The sequence below is a fragment of the Meleagris gallopavo genome, chromosome 1 (genome assembly GCF_905368555.1).
Source record: "Meleagris gallopavo chromosome 1, MGAL_WU_HG_1.1, whole genome shotgun sequence".
NCBI classification, from domain to species: Eukaryota; Metazoa; Chordata; class Aves; order Galliformes; family Phasianidae; genus Meleagris; species Meleagris gallopavo.
Genome location: NC_139404.1, coordinates 53,938,260 through 53,963,937, shown reverse-complemented (window position 1 = coordinate 53,963,937; position 25,678 = coordinate 53,938,260). Strand labels below are relative to the sequence as shown.

Sequence of the window (25,678 nt, the reverse complement as noted above, 5' to 3'; positions counted from 1 at the left end):
CTCTATCCATCTTGTGTACACTAAGTATAATACCACGACAATACAGCATTCATCTCGCTCTGTGGTTTCAAGATCTTTCTATGGATTCTCTCATCTCAAAATGGAATTTCACAAGCGAGGGTAAAGACAAACACTGTCATTAATGCAGGTTCTTCAGGGCATAGAGTAGATGGTGCCCTTGGCTTTGAACAGCTCCGCTGACATTCTGATTGAAAATGTGGCCCTCAAATCTTACCACTGTATGTTTTTCAAACTCAAAGCAAAAAATACTGATTGTTTTGCCTGTGATGGTTTTGCTGGCATTTACGACTATTGAATCGATGGGAAAACTACTTCTCCAATGATTCCAATGATTTTATTGAGTTGGTTGTTTTTTGTTTGTTGTTTTTTGTTTGTTTGTTTGTTTGTTTGTAGTGCAGGATAGTGGGAAAAAGTTCTTGCTGTTACTGTTGACAGAAGAGAACTCAATAGTTAAATATATCAGCCATTTGAAGCCAGAAGATTCAAGATGAAGTTACTCTTTACATACCTTTTATCTCGTGTTTTACCATTGGTGACAGCTTCTATCACACCTTTATTGTGCGGACTTTAATTGACTAAATATCTTACACATATGCTAAGCACATTTTCAAGCTCCATATATTCGCATGTGTTCTTTCATGCTATATATCCTAAAAATGTGCATTTCAGCATGCCAATCTGCCTTTCCCATGTGTAAATTATTAGGGGTTTCTTGTGTGAACCTTGCTATATCATAGAATCACAGAATCTTTTGGGTTGGAAGGGACTTTTAAGGCCATCTAGTCCAAATCTCCTGCAATGAGCAGAGACACCTACAACTAGATCAGGGTGCTCAGAGCCCCTCCAACCTGACCTTGGGTGTCTTCAGGGATGGGGCATCCAATACTTCTCTGGGCAACCTGTGCCAGTGCCTCACCATTGTTATTATGAAAAACTTTTTTGTCATATCCAGCCTAGATCTCCCCTCTTTAGTTGGAAATTATTTCCTCTTGTCCTGTTACAACAGACCCTGTCAAAGAGTCTGTCTGTCCCCTTCTTTCTTACAGCCGCCCTTTAGATATTAAAAGGCCATTATCACCTGGTATAATGCTTGCTGCTTTGTTATCTAGCTGCTTATCAAATCACAAATTCCTTATCATGTTTTTTAGACTTTATATTTTCCAGAACTGACTGTAGTTCCTCTTGTCTGTAGTGTGTTCCTTTTATTCTGTGGCCAATCTGTTTCTCCTTTTAGATCAGCTCAAATTCTGTCTTCAAAGAAAGAGAAGAAGAATGTTCAAGAGCAGATGGAGTTAACTGCAGTAAGATGTAAGGGAGAGTTGACTGAGGTTGTGATCTATACTGTGTGAGGTCGTCACTAGTGTTTGAAATTTCTGCTCTGCTTAGTAGATGTCAGCTAAGAAAGCTGTCAAAGTGTGATACAGGTGTTACTACAGAACTTTCTTTAAACCGGGATACATCGGTCTGCTCTAGGATGTGCCTTACTTGTGCTCTGGGTTCTGTCATTTGCAGAAGTGTGTGTTTGGAACAAGAAAACACATTTTTTTAGAAAGAGCACTATGAGCTCCATCAGGCTTCTGGAATGTCTTTTCTTTCTTAACAGTGACCTTTCTAATGCTTGTTATCTGCTCTTATAGATGAAAGCATTCTTATTTGTATCAGAAAATCCTAATTAAAAGAAGATACTTGGAAGATACCACTGAGCCTGCCAGTGCTGTATGAAAAAAAGATTGAATGTGGAAATCCAAGAGAAATAATCTACAGGTAATTAACCAAGCAAAGGAGTCTCAGAAGGGGGAAATCACATGGAACAAATTAAAGTTCAGGACATCTTTCATTTTCCCAAATCTCTCACATATGTTGAAAAAATTATTTAGCAACTCCAGTGCGACCTGCTTTTAGATTGCATTGCCCTTTCAACACTTTGAAGGAACTCAGTGCTCAGGCACTGAGAGTCATCTGAAAAGAGTCATGAGCAGGGTCTGTATTGTGACAGCACACCTGAAAGGCAGCACTCTGATAGTAGACAGCTTTGCTATCCCCTCTATGAGGACTGAAGGAATTCTGGGTGAATTGGTACCCAGCCAAAAGGGGGATGGGCAAAGCGTGATTCTGAAATGGCTACAGCTCATTTGGGCACCAGGGTCCAAAGAGCAAGGTGCGACCTTGGATTCAGTTCCCTGCACACTACTTGTATAACCTTGGGCAAATCCAGGCCATCAAATCTGAATTGAGAGCTAAGCAAATACATTTGATAGTCTGTTTTGTTAAATATATTTTGCCTCAATTCCCTGTCTGTTGCATCAGTAAGAACACTACTTTTATAGGTTGAGATGAACTGTGAATTGCTTAGATGCAAGGATGCTTCTGTACATAGATGCTAAGGTACTTAGTACTAGATTCTAGTACTAGGATGCTAGATACTAAGATAATGGTGTCACAACTTACAAGAGGCAAGGGAAGCTATTTCCTGAAAATTCTTGAGGCTGAGCTCCTGTGTACAATTTCTAATAGATGAACAAATTTTTGAGCAATTTCCTCTACTCAACTGCCTTTCTTGCAAAAGAAGTGCAGAAATAAAGTATGTAAATTTGATTAAAATTGGCCAACTTGTCAAAAATTAATGAGGGAAATAGGACAAATAGGCAATGCATGAATGCATATGTCTTGCTCCTTGTTTCAGCTCGTTGTTTTCACCAGTAAAAGAGCTAGCGAAGCAAGTATATCCAAAGATACCACTTGAAGTTTAGGTGTACTAGTTAATTTTTTGCCAGGTGGTGCTTAATATGGCTAGCAGCAATCCCTTTGAAATGTGCCTGCAGCAGAACTGGCTTGTAATCAGGTAATTTATATGTTAAAACATGCCTATAACATCAAATGTAAACATATCACAAAAGCAACCAAGAACTTCGAATACACATGCAAGAAGATGGTGCATACAGAATTGTTTGAAGGCTGAGATGAGATCTTGGAAGAAGCCTCTAACTTGGCCATGAGTAATACAGCAACAGTTAGAGATGAAACCATAACAGTATCTACACTGCCTTGTTTTCAACAAAGCAACTTCGCACTGTTACTGAGATGGAATCTGACAGAAGCCCTGCTTTGCAGTTGTGCAATTATTGCCTCTTGGATAGAGAAACATTTCATTGGTTTGGGCTCTTTTTGAAAAATGGGGGAAAACCACCACCACCAACAACAAAAAACACCAGTACTTATTTAGCAAGTATAAAATGAAAAGCCAAAGTGTCTCTATTAAAATTTTAACTGGACATTTTTATAGCTAAATATATGATGTTTTCAAATGTCATTCACATGGATTTATTTGTCATCTGCATTTCGCTGTACTGTGGTTATGTGCTTTTTGTTCTCTCCTGTTATCAGCTGTATGTGGGATTGAATTTTTCCAGTAGTGTGAGTATGGTGGAACACATCCTAATTCTACTGGAAGAGGACAAGCAGCTGCTAAATGCCCCTGCGGTGAAACTCTACATCTCCTGTGGGCTAGAAAGCTGGGTTCCATTACCACTCTGTTTTGAGTATTGCAGAGAGAGCCAGAAGATATGTATGTCCATGGAAATGGGAAATGAGGAAATGTGAACTGTTGCCGAGGTCAGTTGTGATTACAAAGCTGCGGCTAGGAAAGACTCATGACTGACAGTGCTGAGGCAATGGGGTCACAGAGTAGGGGCTCTGGAGGACTGTAAGTCTAAAATTTTGCACTGTATCATGAGAACTTCTTTTCAAGTTTTGTCTTTGTGTTTGAACTTCAAAATGGTAATAAATTTGATTACTTAGTTTTGTTTGTCATGGCTGGAGGAACGCAGCACGTTCCTGGAACTATTTTTCTGGGAGCTCACTTGTCTCTATTTGTAATTTCAGCCATCATGAGTTCATGAGAGGCAGGTTCTACTTAACCAACCAGATCTCCAATGATCAAGTGAATCATCTGGTGGATGAGGGAAAGGCTGTCAATGCAGTCTACATAGATTTCAGCAAAGCCTTTGACACTTTCCCATAGGAGAAGCTGGCAGCCCGTGGCTTGGACAGGCACACTCTTTGCTTGGACAAGAACTGTCTGGAGGGCTGGGTGCAGAGGGTGTTTGTGAATAGAGTTAAATTCAGTTGGTGAATGACCATGGATAATGTTCCCCAGGAGTTGGTACTGGGGCCTGTCCCATTGAGTATCTTTATTGATGACCTGGGTGAGGGCATTGAGTGCGACCTCAGTATGTTTGCAGATAACATCAAGTTGGGAGGACGTATTGATCTGCCTGGGGGCAGAAGGGCCTTATAGAGGAATCTGGACAGGCTGGATCACTGGGCTGAGGGCAGTGAGATGAAGTTCAACAAGACCAAGTGCTAGGTCCTACATTTTGGCCACAACTACTCCAGGCAGTGCTACAGGCTTGTGGCAGAATGGCTGGAAAACTGTATGGAGGAAATGGACCCGGGGGTGTTGGCTGACACTCAGTTGAAAATGAGTCAGCAGTGTGCCCAGGTGACCAAAAAGGCCAACGGCATCTTGGCTTGTGTAAGAAATAGTGTCGTCAGCTGGACCAGATCATCCCTCTATACTCTGCTCTGGTGAGGCTGCACCTTTAGTGCTGTGTTCTGTTTTGGACCAGTCACCACAAGAAAGATGCTGAGGCCCTGGAACACATCCAGAGAAGAGCAAATCTGGTGAGCACAAATCTTATGAGGAGCAGCTAAGGGAACCAGGATTGTCTAGTCTGGAAGAGGGGAGGCTTAGGGGAGACCTTATTGACCTCTGCAACTATCTGAAGGGAAGTTGTGGTGAGGTAGTGGTTGGCCTCTTTTCTCATATAACTAGCGACTGGACCAGGGGGAATGGCTGCAAGTCGAGCCAGGGGAGGTTCAGTTTGGATATCAGGAAAAAATTATTCTTCAGAAGAGTGGTCACGTACTGGAACAGGTTCCCCAGGGAGGTGGTGGAGTCGTCATCGCTGGCGGTGTTCTAGAAACGTATAGTTGTGGTAAGAAGGGACACGGCTTAGTAGGGAAATATTGGTGATAGGTGGACGGCTGGACTAGTTGATCTTGGAGGTCTTTTCCAGCCTTGGTGATTCTGTGATTCTCTGATTCACCTGTAGAGGTCACTCTAGGGGATTTCAAACTGCAGAATTGAAAGTTTACCACTGTATCAGAGCTGAAACAAAATTGCTCTCTAAGCCAGAATCTGTTGCAACAGTTGAATCTTAACTGCGCCCCTTAACTATCACTAACACTGTCACATTTGTAGTGTAGGCAGAAGCATAGATTTCTTCTGTCAACTTAAGCATGGAAACTGAAATTCTCACTTGAATTTGTCCAAACAAAGGGCTATGGATAGATAGGCCCACTCTTCAGAAGTGCTTGTCTTTGGAGGGATGAGATACCATCTGGAGATGCCTTTCTCGGTTGGCTACAGAGGGAGTTTAGATCAAGAGCTTATAAGAGAGGCCAAATTCTTAGGTAACCGATGTAAGAAGAACCTAAGTTTGCAGAAATGTCAGTTATTTCAATGGCATTAATATTCAGAAAATGCAAGGACTGTGCCAGCTATAATGATGTAAATATTGAGGTGATTTTTATGTTCAGCACCAATAATTCTGTAATTTATAAGAAGGTGGCACTATGGGCTCTTCATTTACTGACACAAGCCTTCCTCCTAGTTTATGTATGGAAGGAACATACAGAAATATTTCTGAGAACAGAAATTATAATATTATTTTAATGATCACTTGAGTGGTAAGGAATTGGGAATCACTTAGCTCAAAGAGATTGGCCCCAATGATGTACCATTTAGATTATCACAGCTCTGTTTCAGAGTTCTCCAGAAGCAATCACGCACCAAATACATTTGCTATACATTTTCAAGATTTCAAGATGAGTGAAACACTTTACATTTCATTTTTTAGAAAGAACATTATCATTTAGTATCTTACTGCAATTTCTATTTTTATTATTAATTCAGGTATTTTGTAGACTTCTTAGACATTAATTGAATTTATCATAGCTGATCTCTTAACATCAGCAGTAGTATTCTACGCCATCTATGCTTTACAGTAGTCCAGTATTCAACACAGGATACTATGTGACAGATTTTGAAGCCTTTCCTTTTTTTCTACAGATATTTCTAATGGGACAGTTGTTGCTGCTCTGCTTCTTAGCACTACAGTTTTGAAGATCTGACTAAATTTTCATGTAGATGGAACTAACGGACTAAAAGACAAACTGAAAGCATATTTAAATCAATACTTTGGAATCAGACCGAAACAGATTTTCAAAGACTTAATTGGTCAGATCTATCTATGACTCCAACAGGGATTTAATTAGTGTCTGTATCAACTAGATGTTACAGGAACCGGGGCATCCTCAATCTTATGATCCTGAAGACTGTTTTCCAGCGTATGTCCTTGCTATTGGAGAAGGACAACATGAAGATTATTTATGAGGAGGACAGCAATAGAAATTGAAATGTCAAGCATTTTCTAAACAGAGAGGAAGATAAAGTCTCTCTCCCAAGGAGTATAAACAGAGAGAAGAAGCCAAAGAATAAGGAAAAAGTATATAACATACAAATAAGGTAGCAGGAGATCACACTATAAATACTGCATTTTTTTTCTTTTATCCTCTTTCTTCTCGTTGGCATTCTTGTCCTCACATTCTGATTTCATTTCAGTGGCCCAACACCAGACCTTGTGTATGTCTGTGGTTCAGCCAGCTAAGAGTAAATTCTAAGATAAATGAATGTACTTTTTATAAGCCTCAGGAAGTTTTACTTCTGTGAGAAACTGAATGAAAAATATGCTTCTTGGATTTGCCTAGTAGTAGATCTTCTGTGGGGAATGCTGTAATAGAAAAGTGCCTCTGTGGGAGATCACACAAACAAAATAAAGAAGTGGATATAACTGGAGAGAGGATGATCTGGCAAAATAACAAGTCAGCACAAGTGAAAAGAGTTTACAAGACCATGGTGTTGATCACAACCTGTGACTCATGAGAAAATATGAAGCCAATGGAAGATGTTGAAAGGAGTTATCTTAAAGAGGCTGTGATAAGGAGTGGCATGATTAAAATAACTGTTGAGGAATATAAGTAAGTACTCAGGCTGCACTTTGAATGGCCTGAAGGCAGTATTAGTGAGGCTTTCTAATGAGGATAAATGGTGAGGTGTGCAAGTAAAGCTGTGTAGGAAGAAGCAGCACATTTGGAGGAGTGGAATGAAAATGGTGAAAATGAATGTTAGCCTTCAGGTGTAGTGTTCAAGATTCTATTCTGCAATGACACAACATTTGGATTACTACACTTAAAATTAAAATATGATTTTGGAAAATTAAGATTTTAATTGCAATGTTTTTTCAATATTTTGAAACACTTCAAATGTTGGACTTAATTTTTTCTACTTCCTCAATGAACTTTCACCACAGCAATGTGAGATCTTTTTTTTTCTTTTCCTAATGAAAGGAGATGTTATGAAAACATAATTGCAAAACAATAAACAAAATGAAACATAGTGAATGATTTCAAGGACAGTAATAGCACACCAAGGTATTTTTTAAGCTTGTTTCTTTTTCTCATGTTGACTGATTGTCAGTTGGTAGTCTCCATTTTATGAAAATATTGAGATGGTGTTTGACAGAACAGAGTTCCTTCCCTAAGCTTATTCATCAAATGATTTTAATAACTTTAATTCCAAAGCTATAATAATCCCTGAATGCATGTAACAATTATTATCCTGTATAATTTTTGATATTATACATATCTATATTGAAGATATCAGTTCTAAAATTTCAGTGATCATTCCCACAGTGAGTTCAGAGATTTTTTTCCACTTATAAGCTTAGTTGTAATTTTTTTTTATTAGAAACTCCAGCTGACACAGGAGATATCACTGTGGAGTGAATGAGTAATATAGCAGCACAAATGGGAGCTGCTGAACTCTTCTGTGAAAAGAAAAAAAGCTGAGGACTGGGAGGCAGTGCATCATAAACCTTAAAATTCATAAGTTATTATCCTATTTTGTTTTCCCTTTCTATTAGTCCTTTGCTGTCACTATTGTGGTGGAGCCTAAGTTTTGTCATCCCCTATGAGAATCATCACTGAGGTCATCACAGGTGATCTTAAAGAGACACAGTCTTTGCATGTTACACTGAAGGACACTGAACGTAAATGAAATCAGAGAACCACAAAGCAACTTCAAAGCTGTATGAGGAATTGCCCCGGAGATGTGGTGGATGCCCCGTCCCTGAGACATTCAAGGTCAGGCTTGAGATGCTCTGTGCAATCTGATCTAGCTGTAGATTATTGAATTAAATAATTGTTAAGGTTGAAAAAGACCTCTAAGATTGTCTAGTCCAACCATCTAGTGCCACCAGTATTGCCCACTAATCATGCCCCAAAGTACTACATCCATATGTTTCTTGAACACCTTTAGGGATGGTGACTCCATGGCCACTCTGAGCAGCCTGTGCTAGCACCTGATCACTCTCTTGGAATGGAAATTTTTCCAGCTGTCCAATCTGAATCTCCCACAGTGCAGCTTGAGGCTATTCCCTCTCATTTTATTTCTGTTACCTGGGAGAAGACACCAACTCCCTCATCACTACAACCTCCTTTCGGGTCAGTGTAGAGAGTGATGAGACTCCCCTGAGCCTCCTCTTCTCCAGACTGGTCAATGCCTGTTCCCTCAGCTGCTCCTCATAAGTCTTTTGTGCTCTAGATGTCCTTGCAGGGAAGTTGAACTATGTGATCTTTAAAGGTCCCTTCCAACTCAAATTATTCTGTGATTCTACATATTGGGCTTGGAGTTGCTGAGTCTGTAGCATGCATTTTGTCGCAGTGTTTTGGCATTCAGCATTTTTCCTTTCTGAGCACAGCAGCCTTCACACTCAGCATGCAGCCCAGCACGCGGCCTATGTAACCAAAGAGAAGCTTCATCCGCCAACAACACTATTTTAGTGTGTGTTTGTGTTTTTTTTTTAAGGGGGAGAGTGGTGGGGTTGGAACCTTTCAAAAAACGTTGGTATTTGCTCTAAGAATACCAAGGAGGCAAATTGCCATGTTTGGTGTAACAAGTCACAGGCTTCCACATGAAGCGTGAAGAAAGTTCTAGTTAAAATTGACAGCAACAGCGGATATCTGCGTGCTGGTCTGTTGGTGGTCTGTGGGGCCACAGGCTTTTTCGTTCACTCTGTTTATGCCAGAAACTCTAAGCAGGCACTTGGCACAGTTTTGCGTGAAAGGAGGCACAGCGAGGCCACGACCCGCGCTCCCGGACCTGCGCGGCCTCGGGAGCCGCAAGGGGTCGCGCCAGGCGCGGGGCCGAGCCTGTGCCCGCTCGGTCGCCATGGCGACGGGCCCGGGCTGTGGGCGCGGAGGGCCGCGCTATGGGGAGTGCCCCGCGGAAGAGCCGGGCGGTGCGGCAGGCCCGGAGCGAAGGCGCCCGGCAGGTAGGCGACCGCCGGCTGAGGTAGAAGTTCGCAGCGGGGCGGCGGACTGCGAGCGCCGCAGTAGGACTGAGAGCGGCCCAAAAAATTCGGTTTTGTGGTAAAGCGGGTGAAGCTCGGCGGGGAGCAGCGCGTTCGTGTTTCGGCTTTCGGAGCTTCAGCCTCCTTTGGATGTAGTTAGTGGTGCCCGCACTGGGGCTGTATAGCAGTCCCATCTACCTTAAAAGCGCTCAGGATGCAGTATTTCAATGAGCATTTATTGATGAAGGAGTGTTGAGAAAGGGGCTGTTTTTAAGGGTGTTCTTATCAATGCAGTAATTGAGGAATGTTGAAACTAAAACGCCTCGACAGCTTTAAGATGTCACAGAGCATCTCAAGGCTTATTATGCAGAATGGAAATGATGTCAGTGATGTGGCAAACAGTAATGGAGGTGCCTGTGAGGTAAGGATCTGTGTAAGGCAGGAGCTGGCAAATACAAAGATGAGGTTTCTAGCTGTTTTAAACACTTGAAATAGGCTTATTGTTATGGCTGCATGTTGCTTAGCGTCATTCAGTTGTATGACTGTAAAGTTCTATAAGCTGATTTGAAGGCATGGCATTGGAAACACTGGGTATTCTTTTACTGTAACAAGAAAGACTAATGAAAAAGAAAGAAAAAAAAATCAAAAAACCAAACCAAAAAACCACTTTCCAGCTGCTGTCAAGGAAATAACTGGCCTTACACTTGGAGGCAGTGCAGCTCCCTGGAAAGAGTTCAGGTACTGTTGGTAAGCTCCCTCTCCTAATACTGCCACGTGCCTATTATGTGTAGAAATACCTAGTTTGGCTTTGCATCAGCTGCTAAATGCTAGGCAGCTGTGGTAGCGTGGAGTTTGGGGCAGAATGAACAGTCTGTAGCCAAGATACCCAAACTTAATTCTTGACAGCAATGTTATCTTCTGACACAAACTCAGATGTGAAGCCTGCATCTTAATGATTTTTTTCAACCTTGTGAATCTGACCCATTTAGGCTAACATGACTTAAAAGAGCATATTTAGGCTTCAGATTATATGATCTGATGAATCTTGGTTTTTTTTTCAGTGTAAGAAGTGTAAGCCATTCAGAGAGACAAGTTGGAGCAGTGGGCCCAGGAGAATCTCATGAGGTTCAACAAAGCCATGTGCTAGGTCTTGCACTTGGGCCACAGCAACTCCCACTGTCGATACAAAATGAGGAACAAAAGGATAGAGCACAGCCCTGCTGAAAAGGACTTGAGGGTACTGGTGGATGGTAAGCTGGGCATGAGCCAGCAATGTGCCCTCAGCCTACAAAGCCAACTATATCCCAGGCTGCATCAAAAGAAGTGTATAGACAGCAGGGTGTGGGAGGTGATCCTGCCCCTCTGCTCTGTGCTGGTGAGACCTCACCTGGAGTACTGTGTCTAGGTGTGGAGTCCTCAATTGAAATGCAAAAAATGTGAGTTAATTAACAATTGTTTAACTGACCCTGAGGCATGGATAATCTTAAATTAACCCTTTTCTGTAGTTAGTCATACCAGGGAGTAGACTGTTGTTCTTTTAATGTCTACATACATCTCCCCTACAAGATATTTTTAAAACTCTGTGTCCTTTCAGTAGTAGGAGGATGAAACTGGGTCATTCATAGCTGTAAGAATTTCTTAATTACTTTCTGCTTCTTTTTCCACCCTTCCGTTATTTTGTCAATGATAACAGTAAATTCAAAGTTAATAATTTGCTGAGATATCTTAAGGATATTTAACAAAAGCAAATAGTTTCATGCCAGTAATGAGCAAAGTTGGCAAAGAAAATGTTGGCTAGCATTGGAAAATGTAAAAATTTTAAGATAAACAGCTTATATGTGTTTTATGTAACATAGCTATTAAAAAAATTCCCTTGGCCTTAGCTTGTATTTTTGAAAAGGTTATCCTGCAATCCTCAAATAGTATTTGGTTTACTTTACTGGTTACAGTATTTATGACACATTTTGTGGATGTAAAAGTATGAAAATTGGAATTAACTCAGAAGATAATGCTCTTCTGAGTTAACTTTGCTAATCTATCTTTGTGGTATTTTAGTATTTCTGTGTTATTAAACATGCATTTTATTGCAAAAAAGGAATCACGAGAAAAATCAAAACTAACTAAAGTTGCATGGCTGAAAATTAAAATAGCATGGCTTTCACCTTTTGCATTATAAAATACACTGTTTCTATATGGCTCTCTCTTGTTATCACCTCATATGGGATGAATTTTACAAGTGGCTGTGTTTTCAGTTCAGTTTGACTTTCACGTAAGTTGAAGTTGCCCAGTTCCTTTCAGGTGGTGCTAGAAATTTCTTGTAGTCTTGGAATGAAATTTGGGTTAGACTCTAGGAAGCAAATTCAGATATTACTTTTCAGAGCATTACTGCTTGGTTTTGGTGCTAAGACGAGAGATCCTAGCTCTGCGCTGGAGAACCAACATTGGGGGTGATTATGTTACTCTGATATTTATGTGTGATGATCAAGTGAGTAATGAGACCTCAAAATTATGTATTTATTTATTTTTGTAGTATTTCCTGCAAAGTTTCGGCCACATGATTTGCATGTGAACTGCACGGGTGTAACAATAATAGATGTCATTGCACTCTGTGGGGAAGACTTGCCTCCTGGAGGTGATGTCATGCCTGCTTGTGTGCTTCCTTCTGCCCTGGTTTACAGTTAGGCCACTCCTTTGACTTCTGCTGTGACTGGGAGCAGTACTTGTCCTTCACAATGTACTGGTTGTCTTTTCCAGTCCATTCTGGTTTCTCTGTTTTCAGGACTTCTACTTCCATGCAGCCCAGGATATGGTTGGCTTTCTGGGCTGTGAGGGCACATTGCTGGCTTATGTCCAGCTTGCCATCCACCAGTACCCTCTAGACTTTATCAGCGGGGCTGTGCTCAATCCTTTCATCTCTCATTTTGTATTGGTAGTGGGGGTTGCCTCAACCTAGGTGCAAGACCTAGCAGTTGGTTTTGTTGAACCTCATGAGGTTCACCTGGGCTCACTGCTCAAGCCTGTCTAGGTCCCTCTGGATGGCATCCCATCCCTCTGGTGTGTTGACTGCACCACAGCTTGTTATCATCAGCAGACTTGCTGAGGGTGCACTCAACCCCACTATTGATGGAATTGATTAAAATATTAATATCAGCCCCAGCACCAACCCCTGGGGGACACCAGTCATTACTGATCTCCATCCAGACATTGAGCCATAGACCACAACTCTCTGGACTCAATCCTGCAGCTAGTTCTTTATCCATTGAAAAATCCACCCATTAAATCCATATCTTCCCAATTCAGACAGAAGGATGTTGTGTAGTACTGTGTCAAAGGCCTTTCTGAGGTTCAGATAGGTGACATCAGTGGCTCTTCCCTTGTCCACTGATGCAGTTACACCATCACAGAAGGCAACTAGGTTGGTCGAGCAGGATTTGCCCTTGGTGAAGCCATGCTGGTTCTCCCCTGTCAGCTCCCTCCCTTCCATGTGCCTAAGCATAGCTTCCAGGAGGATCTGCTCCATGATCTTCTGTGATATAGAGGGATGACTGACAGGTTGGTTGTTCCCGGGGTCATCCTTTTTACTCTTTGTAAAAATGGGTGCAATGTTGCCTTTATTCCAGTCACCAGGGACTTCACCTGATTGCTACAACTTTTCAAATATCATAGAGAGATTGGCTTGGCAAATACATCAGCCAATTCCTGGGATGCATCTCATCAGGACCCATAGACTTGTGGATGCTCACATTCCTCAGGTGGTCATGAACCTGATCGTTGCTTACAGTGGGAGGGACGTTGCTTCCCCAATTGCATCCTATCAAACCAAACATTTGAGTGCTGTGTGGTGAGCAGTTATCAGAAAGACCAAGGTAAAAAAAAGCCTGCCTGCATCGCTCACAAGGGGGGGGTATGCCCTCCTGGACTTTTCCTTTTCTGGTTGAAGGACCCGTTGAAACCTTTCTTGTTCTTTTTGGCATCCCTAGCCAAGTTCAGTTCAAGCTGGGCCTCGGCTTTCATTACCCCATCCTAACAAAGCGTAGCAGCTTCCTTATACTCTTCCCATGGTACCTGTCCCTGTTTCCACTGCCTGTGCATTTTCTTGCTCTTCAGTTTGACCAGCAGGTCCTGGCTCAGCCATTCTGTTTTTTTGCCTTCCTTTCTTGACTTGGTACACCTGGGGATGGAGAACTCTTGCACCCTGAAGAAAGCCTTAAAGATCTGCTATCTCTGCTCCACACCCTTGCCCTTGAATACAGTTTTGCAGGGATTAACTTCCTGAAGAGTGGAAAGTTAGCTCATCTGTCCTTAAGTTTAGCTTCCTAATTTTACTCTTCACCTGTCTCATGTCCCTCTGGAGTATGAACTCAATGACGGTGTGATCACCATAGCTCAGGCTGCTTCCAATCCCGATGTCACCAATCAGTTCATTTACATTGCTGATCCAGTGCTGGTCCAGTATTGCATCCCTCCGGTGAGGCCATCAATTACTTGACTCAGGAAGTTATCTTCAGTGCATTCCAGGAGCCTCCTGGATTGTCTACAGCTAGCCGTGCTACTTTTCCAGCAGATATCCAGGTGTTTGAAGTTCCCCAGAAGGACAAGCACCTGTGATCATGACACCTCCTGTAGCTGGAGGTAAAGGCCTCACTGACAGGCTCTGACTGATCTGGTAGCCTGCAGAGGTCACCAATCACAAGGCTCCCTTTGCTTCCTCGGTCTCTGTCACCCATAGGCTTTCGACTTGCTCGTGTCTGTTCTTTAGGGACAGCTCTTCACATTCTATTCCTTTCCCGGTGTAGATAGCAACATTCCCACCACTCCTTCCTCACCTGTCACTTCTGAACAGTTTGTAGCCATTGATAGCCACATTCTTGTCATGGGAATCATCCCACCAGGTTTTGATGGCGACAACTATATTGTGGTTTCCAAGCAGCGCAGTAGCATCCAACTCCTCCTGTTCATTTCCCAACCTGTGTTTATTGGTATAGAGGCACTTCAGCTGGGCAGCTGATCTTGTCACTTTCTTAAAGGATAACTCCTTAGTTCCTTCTAGGTATTTCCCTTGAATTTCCCTATTGCCTTCTCCTGTTGCTCCAGCAGTCACTGCTTCATCATCATAGAGTTTTGTACATGGTGAAGTGTTGGAAGGACATCTCAAGGCAGCGGGTCCTTCAAGGCCTCTGCCAGCATCCTGTTCCTCTAATACAGCTATGCCATCCCCTCACCTTATCATAGGAAAGCTCACTATCTCCCCTGTCCCCCTTCACACCTAGTTTAAAGCCCTCGCAATGAACCCCAATAGCTTTTCCTCAAGGACCCTTCTTCTTTGAGAAAGGCTAACCTCATCTGGTGCCCACAAACCCTGTACCATATAGGCTAATTGTCAGAAAAAACCCCAACAAGTTCTGGCGACAGCACCAGCCACAAAGCCAGGTATTTAAAGAAGTGATCCTTTGTTGTTTTTCTGTGTCCTTACACAATACAGGAGGCAGAGAAAAAAAGATGATCTGAGCATTCAATTCCTTTAGCCATCATCCCAAGGCCCTGAAATCCATTTTGATTGCCCTTGACCCACATGTAGCTGCATCATGTCTACTTATATGGAAAAGCAGTAAGGGGTTGTGGTCTGTCAACTGTATCCCAGGGTAGGTAGTTTCCTGGTGATGTTCCTCACCTGCATGTCAGGAAGACAGAAGACTTCTCTAAGAAGAGGATCTGCTCAGCATATTGGATGTTTCCTCACCTTCAGCTTGGTTTTCTTTCCATTTTTCTTCCACAAAGCTCATAGATGTTGCTTTCTTAAGGATATTGTCATTCCTGCATGTAGTCCCTAAGCCTTATATTGTTAATACTATAGTTGGGCTCATCTACGTTAAACTCTCTGTGATCCCTGTTATTGTTGGCCGTCCCAGTGCTATCTGACCCAGCATTGCTATTTGCATACTTCCTCCCTTTGCAGTTCTATCTCCTGCCATTAGACTCTTAACCTAGTGTCTAAAAGTAAGATTTTGTTTCTCTTCTAATGGCATGTGTCATTTTCATCCATTGGTTTTACTACTTGGTGTAGGATAGAAAACAATAGGAGCCTGTTATAGTGTAGTCCTAAGCTTTTCTTCAAGAATTTAAAAATGGTTTTTAGTAGTAAACTGTGATGTCCTCCTGTTTCATGTTCTGCAATAGCAAACATGCCAGTTTAATGTGTAGATGTAATTACTCAGAGAAGAAAATATTATTTAACAGTGTCCCAGTTGTGGCAATAATGAAGCTCTCTACTTCCTCAACTCCACCACTGCATGACACAAAGCAAGTACATTTCTCTACATTGTTTCTCACTTCACAAAAGTGAACTGTTTGTTGTTTTCCACCCATCTTTCACAACCATTTCCAGTTAGACCTTTGTCTGAATCTGTATGCCTCAGATTTGTGGTATTAGTTACGTAGCAAGGAAGTTTGAGGGCAGTGATCTGCAGGGATAGGGTACTTTGATCAGCTCGTACAACTGCTGAAATTGTTTGCTGAGCTGCTACTAACAGGAATCAGTGGTTCCACCTAAACTCTTCTGTTTTTCAAGGCTGAAAAACTGATTTCTCAGGCCTAAAATAAATACATTTCCCCCCCCTCTTAAAATAGTCCTGTTTGGATTAAAAACAAAAAAGTGTCTCAAATGTTCAAGCTTGACTACTTTTCACAGTGTGGTACCAGCATTAAAATTCTTTTACATTCTGGGAGACCATCTCAAAAATCTTTTCTTTTAGCCTTGTACACTTCTAACACTGACTTGTTCAACACAAAGAAAGAAGTAAGATTCTAGGTGAGATGTTTTCCTCCTTTTTTTTTTTTTATTTTCTCTGTGACTCAAATGCAAGCCTAGTTACAAAGAGGTATGCGGGAATGAATAAATCACTTCATTGTGATAGAGACAATAAAGGCATGGCTGACAGCAGTATGGCCTAATGGTGGTACAGTACCAGGAGATTCTGTTTCAAATCCCACCGAGCACCGTTTCACCTCCCTGTGCCTCAGGTCTCACACTTGTTCAAGTGTGGCTGGTGGTTCTTCCTCCTCTAGCACGAGAGTATTAATCACAGTTTGTAGTAGACGAAGGTTTGAGTTGACCACAGGAATGTCAAGAAAAAAAACGAAGCAGCTCAGTTATTTCAGGTTGTCTCAAAGGAAGGGTGAGCCAGTATGGCACTGGGTATGATGTGCCCACAGGTAGTCACACCAAAAATTAGCCTTCTTTCTTTTGATTTGGATTAGACAAAGTACTGTACCACCACGTGTAAATCCAAAAGAAACAGTGACTTTTGAAAGGAATAGATAAAACTGCATGGTAAAAATTGTTGTTGCTACAAGGTTACGTTTTCCATGAAAATTGTAAATAAATCTGTATATGAGATCTTACAGGTTTTACTACAGGTCCAAAGCCAGAGAAGCTTTGTTTTTCATAACATAGTTAATTTTGCTCACAATTAAATAGAATGGAAGAGGCAAGTGCAAAGATAGGTAATTAATTGAGCACTACTTGCCTTTCTACTGAGGAAGAGAGAGTCTGAAGTTTACTTCTGTTTAGTTTATTCAGCTTGCTCTCTTTCAGGCAACAGTTTGCATTGTAGGTGCCCTAGAAATATTTGAGGTTAGCATGTGATGTTATACTCATGGAAAACATCCTTATTAATGCTAATTAGAGCAACCTCACTAAATCCTATATGGTTTGCTGTAAACAGTTACATAAGAAGGCTGAAGACTTTCTAGGACGAGTAGCAATTGCCTTATTTTGCTACAGGCTTTGGTGATTGAGAACTGATGGGAAAGGCTGTGTGAAAGTCTGGATCTTGGTGGAGTGGGCTTTCAAGTTCCCTCATTTTTATGGCAAGTACATGTCTCCTAAGACTTTTCAGACTGAAGGCTTTTGTTGAGTCAGTCCCCGGACTCTCATAAAAAAATGGAGCTGAAAGGGGAGAATTTTGTCACTTTGGGCACTCATTTGAGTGAGGGCTTTCCAGAGATGTATGGAGTGTCGAATTGGGCCCTCAGAGAGATGTCACTTGAAAACGTTTTCGTTTGGTGTGGCATTCATCATCCCTCTGCCAGTGTATCTTCAGTGGCTTCTCTTGAGTTTGTAATTCCTACTCTGCTGTGGATGGGTTTGTTTACAATTTCTTAGTACACTTTTCTTGTCCTTTGAGAAAACAGAGCTGTGAAGCTGTTATTTTCTACCTTTTTCATATGTTAATTGCATTTGATTGCTGGGAATGATGTTTTCTCCTTTGGCTTAGAGAACTTAACAAGCTGAAAAGCTCTCAGAAGAAAATTTATATTTACATGCTTTCCCACTTAGGAAAATGCTTTTAAATGCCTTTTTTTTTTTTTTTTTTCCTGCTCAAATATTAATGAGAAAAAGAACTTATGCTTTCATAGAGATAAGCATTTTGCAGTAACATTAAGACTAGATTCTTCATTAACAGAAATCTGCGGCAAAGAAAAGCCCCACAATTTCTGTTCAAGTACCCCACTTGTATTACATCAAAGTTATGTTATTCCACATTATGTTTGATTGTGATCCCATTCAAGCTATGCTTTATTTAAATAGAAGATGTCTCAGGCTCTTAGATATGAAAAGCAGGTTAAGAAGAATACCATTGGAACAAAAGCACTTTGCAATAGCGTATCGGAGAGATACAAGTGATAACATAGTTAAGACTTCAGATTCCTTAGGAAAATGAACTTCATTCTCCTGTTTGTCAGTAATGAAGCTTGGTGGTTTGGGATTTTAAGACTGAGTCAGAACCCAGCTTTGTACAAAATGCCCTGTTCTTGTTTGTTCTTGACCTTAGGAAGATCAAGTAAATGAGCATACAAAAGAACATCATTGGGCCGGGTCACACAGCTCAGTCTTTTGATGATGTTGGAGCTGGCTTGGGTCTGATCTCCAGATCAATCAATAGCCAGCGGTTGCAAAGCAAAAATACAATTATGTAAGGAAGTGAGTCTCGCTGATGAGGTTAAAGTTTTCTTGACATAAAGCCAAGCTCCTCTCAAAGCCAAGAAAACTACTAACCAGTGAGATGTTTCCTGTCAGAGTCATTGCATAGATATTTCAGCAATGTTTCAAGTAAGTCACAAGCAGGAGAGGAGCTGTTTTCCAGGCTTACATATATATTGTTGCTTTTTGTTACATGAACAATACAGGCATGGGAGGCCAGTAGGTAACAAAATAGACCTGTGAACAAAGAAGAAGGCTGGAGGTGATGTCACTCTTCAGTCTGCTACTGCTTATGTACTCTGCAGGTGAAAGAGCTATTCAAATACCTGGAAGTTCCTTGGTTTTCACTTGAACTAGAGTGAACAGATAAGCAAGGCCAGAGTGCACAGCTCAGTCTTTTCTCCCTTTTTCCTTCCCCAGTGCTTACATATGCAGGTAGTGAAAAAACAAAACAAAACACAACAGACCTTCAGCCCACAGGAAGGTCTATGTTTTCGTGATGTTGGTGAAACCTTCTTGTTTGCCACTCACTGTGAAATATTTTCCTCCCAAGAATCCATAGGGAGCACATGCAGCTTTTGCAAGCTTCTGCTAATGCATGTAGGTGTGAAAGCTGCACTGATGTGGTTTGCTTATTTGTTAATATTTGACATTTAGGGCAGAAAGTAAAGGTCTTGAACTGTGTAATTTCTCTGGAGTGATCACTTGTGCTTTCCACGTACTTAAGTGTAATTTCAGAGAGAAAGCTAGAGGCATTACATTTGGGAGTAACATAGATCTTGGTCTTATACACAGGCAGCAGCATTCTGAGGTTTGTATGTGCTAGCCTTCAGTAGTAGCACTCATCAGATGTCATATTTCTACTGTGATTACACTGCTTGTCAGCGAGCACTGAATTCTAAGTATATAAATAATGTCAGGTGGGTCTGTCTTAACGTTCTTGGCTTATTGTGGGATCAGACTTTGGCAGTGCTCAGATGAGGAGTTGAATGCACCTCTAAGCTATCTTTTGGCTTCCTCTGGCAAGGCAGTCAGGTGCTGAGTCAGCTCTTGGAAGGAATGAGAATAGCCACAGGGCTGCTAGTTTACCCTGTCAAAAGTAGCCCTGGTTGGAGCCAGAATCACCAGAGCAAAGCATACGCAGCCTTGTATGCGGGCCCTGACACATCTGCTCAAGTCAGCTCACTTGCTTCACTTAATTAGCTGTAAGGCTGCTGTCTGTCGCAGTAAAAAATCAAAGCGTGAGGTAAGCTGAGGATTTCACTTACGTGATTGACTCAACAAGAAAAAGCTTCTATGTATCATTTTTTAATTTCTCACCCACTGATCCTGAATGTCTCGAAAGCGTGGGTACATTGTGATTCCTCTGGGGTAAGGCAAGCTTTATAGGTTTTCATCCTTTCCTACCTTCTGTCCCACGTTTCTATTCCTTCCCAGTGCTGTTAGTTCAGCTGATAGCAGGACAGCCTCTCAGCACCCGTTTATGGTTGTAATCTGGATAGTACAATGGCTCTGTTGCCCATTGCTCCCAAGTATCTGAGCTTATGCAAGTGGGGAGGTAGTAACCTGTGTTGGAAGGGCAGCAACAAGCTGGTTAGTGGGCATGATGGAGATGGGTTGATGGTTGGACTAGATGATCTTAGTAGTCTTTTCCAACCTTAATGGTTCTATGATTCTATGATTTAAGCATAAACAGGAGAAGGAAAACCTGAAACTTTCTCTACCAAAAAGGAGAAGCATAAGATCACATGAAATACTTTGCATTCCTCACATGCCTGAGGACAAACTGTAAGGCAAGTCACAAGCCTGTTTATAAGCACTACATAATTAAAGGCATCTTCCAAATTACTGAAGACAGCTATTTTTTAATTACATTATCTTGTCACAAACATTGCGGAGTTCTTTCCTGTCTTGCTGTGTGGCATATGAAACCAAGCTAAATCAGAGCACACCTTTGCCTTGCAGAGCCTTCAGCCCCTTCCTGGTGAGCAGCTAAGGGCTGGAGCTTGCATATCCCACGCCCTGTCTGATTCGATCCCTTGGTGTGTTCTTCTGCAGAACAAGGCAGTTCTTATCCTGGAGCATTTCTGCTCATGAACGGGTTGTTCTGCAGGGCTTGCCAGGTGCCCCCATGGTCAAGGCCTCTGAAAGCAGCCGTGCCTTTTTTCACACCCCCCCCTGCCAGGAGTTACCCGGGTCTAAAGTTCAGAGGCCAGGCCTCAGGACCAGCACGGACTTTGGTGCATGAGGAAGCTCTCTCCTGATAAGGAAGGATATGAATTTAAAACACCACAGTTATTCCTTTTTTTTTTTTTTTTTCTCTGCACAAGTGGCAGCGAGGCCTGATAATGTAGTCTGCTTCAGAAATGGATTCAGGTAGATGCTAAAAAGTTGGTTTTTCTGCTGATTTAACAGTCTCCTGAGCAAATCTGGCAGCCTTTTTGACACTGGTGAGAGAGATCTTGCTGCCTGCTCTTCCTCTGCACTAGTTGGTGTGGATACGCCATCTCCTCTGTACCAGCTGTGCTACTGGTGGTATACCTCCTGTGAGCAGAGGGAAGGGTCAGCCCAGTCAAAAACCATCCATGTGTTCTTTTCAGGGCACTAGTGCTAAGTACGCACACAGGGTATTTCGTCAGGAGGAACTAAAATCAGCCTGGTGGAAGAGCCTTATCCCCTTGTGACAGTTTGTTGGCTCCGTTCACCCCACATGAAGGAGTGCGTGGCAGTAGCAGGGAGGTGGTGTGTGATAGTCACCACCTAGACTGGGGCTATTGAAAGTTGCTGAGAAGGCAGTGCAGGTTTGGAGCCTGGCTGGATCTTCCTGCAACAGCTGAAGTGAATGTTGATGCTTACCAGCAAAGACAGCAGTCCTGAGTGTTGCATCTCTGAGGACTGCTTGGAGCAGCTCACCGATCCAGGTGAGCAGCCCTAGTCTGAGAAATGGTACATGCGAACTGATTCCAGGAAAGTATCGATTCGCCAGCAGGGGGTTATGATAACTGTCATTAATGGATGGAATCTTATGGAGAGCGAGCACATGATACAAAAGCATTTTTTGCTTTGTCATTCTGGCTGTGGCAGATTGCCCAGACTAGACAGGGAGAGGCCCCTGGCCTAACAACCTGCAGCCAGAAGGCTTTCAAGATCCTGCCAGAGGTTATGGGTTTGGGTATTGCTAAAGCTGTGAACCTTTAGCAGAGATCTACCTGAAGATAGTGGTGCCTATATAAATGCCTTTGTTGTCTAACTACTTGATTTTTATCTGATTTAAGATGTAGTTTTACATTAACATTCCTGAGACTGTTTAAACTTGTTGTAAGAATAAAATATAAGGCTTCAGTTGCTTTAGGAAGCCACAGGATTGCAGCTTTGATAATGTATCGGGCAAAAAGCCCTCCTTTGTGCAGGCTGTGACCGCTGTCCAAACCTGTGCTCTTGTCTTTCCCAAGTATGTGTGTATACACACGTGAACTCCGAGGTTCTTTCCTCAGGCTAAAATAAGCCAAGAGTTATCCATCACTAATATTACTATTAACTATTGCATAACAACTGCTCTTTGTGGATCTCTGACTCCTTTGCCAACATCAGCCGGAGGACTTTTATCTCCAAGCTGCAGAGGACAACTGAGACAACAGTACTGTTCAGTTTTCAGGGACTGCGTTTGTGTGTATGTGTGTTTGGATGAGCGCTTTTCAGATCTGTGGGCTCCCTGCCCAAAGGATGCATGCACGCTCAGGATGGCTGTCTGTCCAGGTATGCACACGTGTCAGAGTTTGCTAATTAATGATGATTGTGCCGTGCAAAGCATGTGTGTGGTCAAGCACACAAAGCGTGTTCTGACCCATTTCTTGGAACTTAGCCTTAACGTAACCCAGAGGTATGTGGAGAAAAGCAGAGCTGATAGTGGCTTCCAATCATCCATCAGATGTCTTTTTTCGTGTCAAATCAAATATCTTTTTTTTTTCTTGCTTTTAATACATTTTACCCTTACCTGGTCATATGACCAGTGAGCAGGCACAGGTCTGTTCTAGACTCTTGAACTATTTAGAAGGTTTCAAGGTAGAAATAATCTGGAGGAGGGAGCAGGGGGCTGCCTGGAATAAAAAAAACAATGATATATTAAATTGAAGTTCCCAGAAGAACTAATTGAAAGAGCAGGAACAAAACATTTAGTTCCTTTGTAAAGTGTATTAAATTGGGCATAAATAAATAAATAAACAAATAAATAAATTAAAAAAAAACGAGGGGGGGGGGGGGGAGAAGAGGGGCAGGAACGGTGGCACAACAGCATTAAAAAGTCACTTTCTGTGTGACAAAATCACCAGTTTCCTTTTAGGCTGAAGTTTCAAGCTTAACCAGCACAGGTCTTATTTCCTTGCTTTGTTTCAAGTGTATTCCTGGATTGGCAGACTGTCCTGGAATCCCAGCCAGCTCTCGTATGGGATTTTTGTTAAAGACAAAAATATAGCAAGTCATCCTAACGTTGCAAATGACTCATCGGTTGCCTTAGGGAACACTACCCTGAGTCGGCGGCTGCTGCTGAGGAAGTGATGAAGCCACAAAGGCCACTCCCCCGGCCAATTTCACTGCTCAGCCTACATAAGGGACGTCCCTCCAGAAGCGACTTTGTTTGATCCTTTATTTCACAGAGAGCACGCAGAAGCTGCAAGGAGTGCAGTGCGAATTGACCACAGCCAGTTTTCTTTGTGGAACAGAAGCAAATAGAAGGTCATGAGAAAATTTTAAAGGTAGGGAGATTTGCACTTTAAACTCTATCATTTAGTTTTGAGATTAAAACAAAGTCTACACTGGTTTTATTTTTATTTTTTATTATAGTTCTTGGAAGATGAAAGGAGGAGATCATACTGTTCTCAGTATGAGATCCCATTTCTGATTCCAATAAGTTCCCTCTTTAAATGAGAGCTTGTCAATTTTTTTTTTTTTTTTTTTTCAAAAAAAAAAAGCTTTTTTGGAGCAGGCTTCTGGAAGATAGTGTCAGAGGGGAGCATTGTAATCTATGAAGTGTGAGCTAAACTTCTAGTATATTTTCATGAAGAATGAGTATGATGAACTAGTGAAAAACCAAACATAAGGAACCACTGGTGGAATAAAGGCTGAAGTTTCTTAATGCACATGTGAAAATACAAAGCATTTGTCTTTAAAGGAAGAAAAATAACATAATATAGTTAACGATCTAAGCAAATTCCATGAGTAGGTATCGTGGTTTCGTTATACCCAGTGTTTGTATGCATCATAAAGATGCAGTTCTTGATACTTGAGTCTTATGACTGTGTGGGAGTTAAGTTTGAGACTGTCCTTAAGTGTCACTGAGCAGGCAAGGTGTGTTTTGGAAAAGAACAACGTGTTTTATTACTTTCACAGCCCTAAATATTAATAAAATGAAACTGCATGTCATTATACAGTTTGTGCTCTTTTTTCAGTCTCTTTCTGATTGCAGTAGGAAATACAGCTGATAGCTGTATAAGGAGAATAAAAGAAAGGAGAACTGATTGCAGACTAGATTGAGTGGTGGGGTTATACTGGGGTGGCAGAGTGGGAAGAGAAGGGGAAGGAAGCCAAGGTATTTTTGGATGTCTTCACCACAGCAGATGTTTTCTAGGTTTTGTTTCTACTGTTAACATGCTACCTAGGGTTATGAAAGACTAATACAAATGTAACTTTCTACAGGCAGAAGTACAGCCTGAACTTCTGCTGGCATTTCAGTATAGCTGGGGGAAGTGATAGGGTTGTTTTTGGTTTGTTTTTTTTTTTTTTCCTACTGATACGGGTACACTGGCAGTTATACTTAAAGGGGCTAATTTTACCCCAGAGGAAGGCAACTGAAGAATAGGTTGAGCATGAAGAGCTGCTTAATGCAAAGCAAAATTAAGATGAAAAGAGGGAAAACTTTTATGTTCTCTTGTATTATGTTTACCATGACTATTCTGGCAGTATTGAATGAAGTGCCCGAGTAGGCAGAAGGAAACACTTTAATAATAGCAAGCAGAAATATTAAGTGTCTAAGTGTGGGCTTCTTCATTCACTTTTTTAGTCTTAAAAGTTTTATCATGATGTTAATTGAAATTCACTGATTTACATCAGTTGAGGAATCTGATGTTTGCTCACTCCAAATCTTGTCTGCAGTTCGAGAAGCATTGAAAAACAGCCAGCAACTTCAAACACCTGAAGGTTTGATGTTGTGATTGAGTGGAGCTCACAAACTGAGTTCAAAGAATTGTTTTACATAGAGTATATGAAGATTAATGTAGTATTCTTTGTGGCATACAGCTCTCAAAATGCTTTTTAGGACTTGGGTGGTTGCTTTTCTCTGGTACTAGTGTGTATCTGTTCCAAACAAAATGAACCTTTTCACTTCAGTGATCACACTTGGTCTGTTTAACTTCAAAGTTAGCAATAAAGTTAAGCCAAAGAGCCATGTTACCAAAATGTAGTTTCAGAAATTGTTTTCTTCGTTCAGTACTTTCTGTTCATTGGATTGGTAAGGATGATAGCTGCAGTTTGTTACTATTGCATATGGTTCTATTTTCCTATGTAGCAGAAGGGGGAAAACCCACTAATTAGAAAAATCCAGGGCAGATGAAAAGAATGAAATAAGTTAATGAGATGCCTGTGTCAGCAGGTATGTACCTCATCCTGGAGTCTGTCGTTTGAGGAAGCTCTGTAGTTGTGGTGATGTGGAAAAGTAAGGAAACCTGGGTCGCCAAAGAACAAAGAAGTTCATAGCTTAGTCTAATAGCTGTATTGAGATAGCCGAGGATGGGTTAAGATGACAAGATTTTTAAAAGCTAATTAAAAGCAGAGCTGAGAAAATCCAAATGCACTTACATTTCCTTATCACGGAAAATATCATGCTGCTGAAAATACTTGTTTTTGAACACCATAGGTAATTTTTTGGTGTTCCCTAATCCTTTTTATTTTCCCTGTTCAGACCCATAAAGAAGACAAGCCTCAGGAACTGCTGGAAATGAATGGGAATACAGAAGTGCCCCATTCCTACGACTATGACCTCATTGTCATCGGTGGAGGCTCAGGCGGTCTGGCTGCTGCCAAGGTATGAGAGGGAAAGTACAGATTTATGCTTTCCTTGTAAGTGAGTGGGTGACATCCTCAGTAACTTGGTTCTGGATATGTTTTAACACTGTAAGGACATAACATTTCTGTCTGTTCATCTGGACTT

The 25,678-nt window shown here is 41.6% G+C and overlaps 1 protein-coding gene across 3 annotated transcripts in view; it reads left to right on the top strand.

Moving 5' to 3' along the window:
• The first annotated feature begins 9,323 nt into the window (after window positions 1–9,323).
• TXNRD1 (thioredoxin reductase 1) overlaps window positions 9,324–25,678 on the top strand; it is a 39,319-nt gene continuing 22,964 nt past the window's right edge. The window contains exons 1-3 of one of the 3 annotated variants that reach the window (XM_085227908.1): window positions 9,329–9,476; window positions 23,130–23,228; window positions 25,430–25,552. In XM_085227908.1, the coding sequence (XP_085084034.1) occupies window positions 25,466–25,552 (87 nt within the window). In that variant the 5' untranslated portion in view covers window positions 9,329–9,476; window positions 23,130–23,228; window positions 25,430–25,465. Of the gene's footprint in view, window positions 9,477–23,010; window positions 23,229–25,429; window positions 25,553–25,678 lie in introns of those variants that run through there. The other 2 variants (XM_085227899.1, XM_085227901.1) reach the window with 2 other exon arrangements.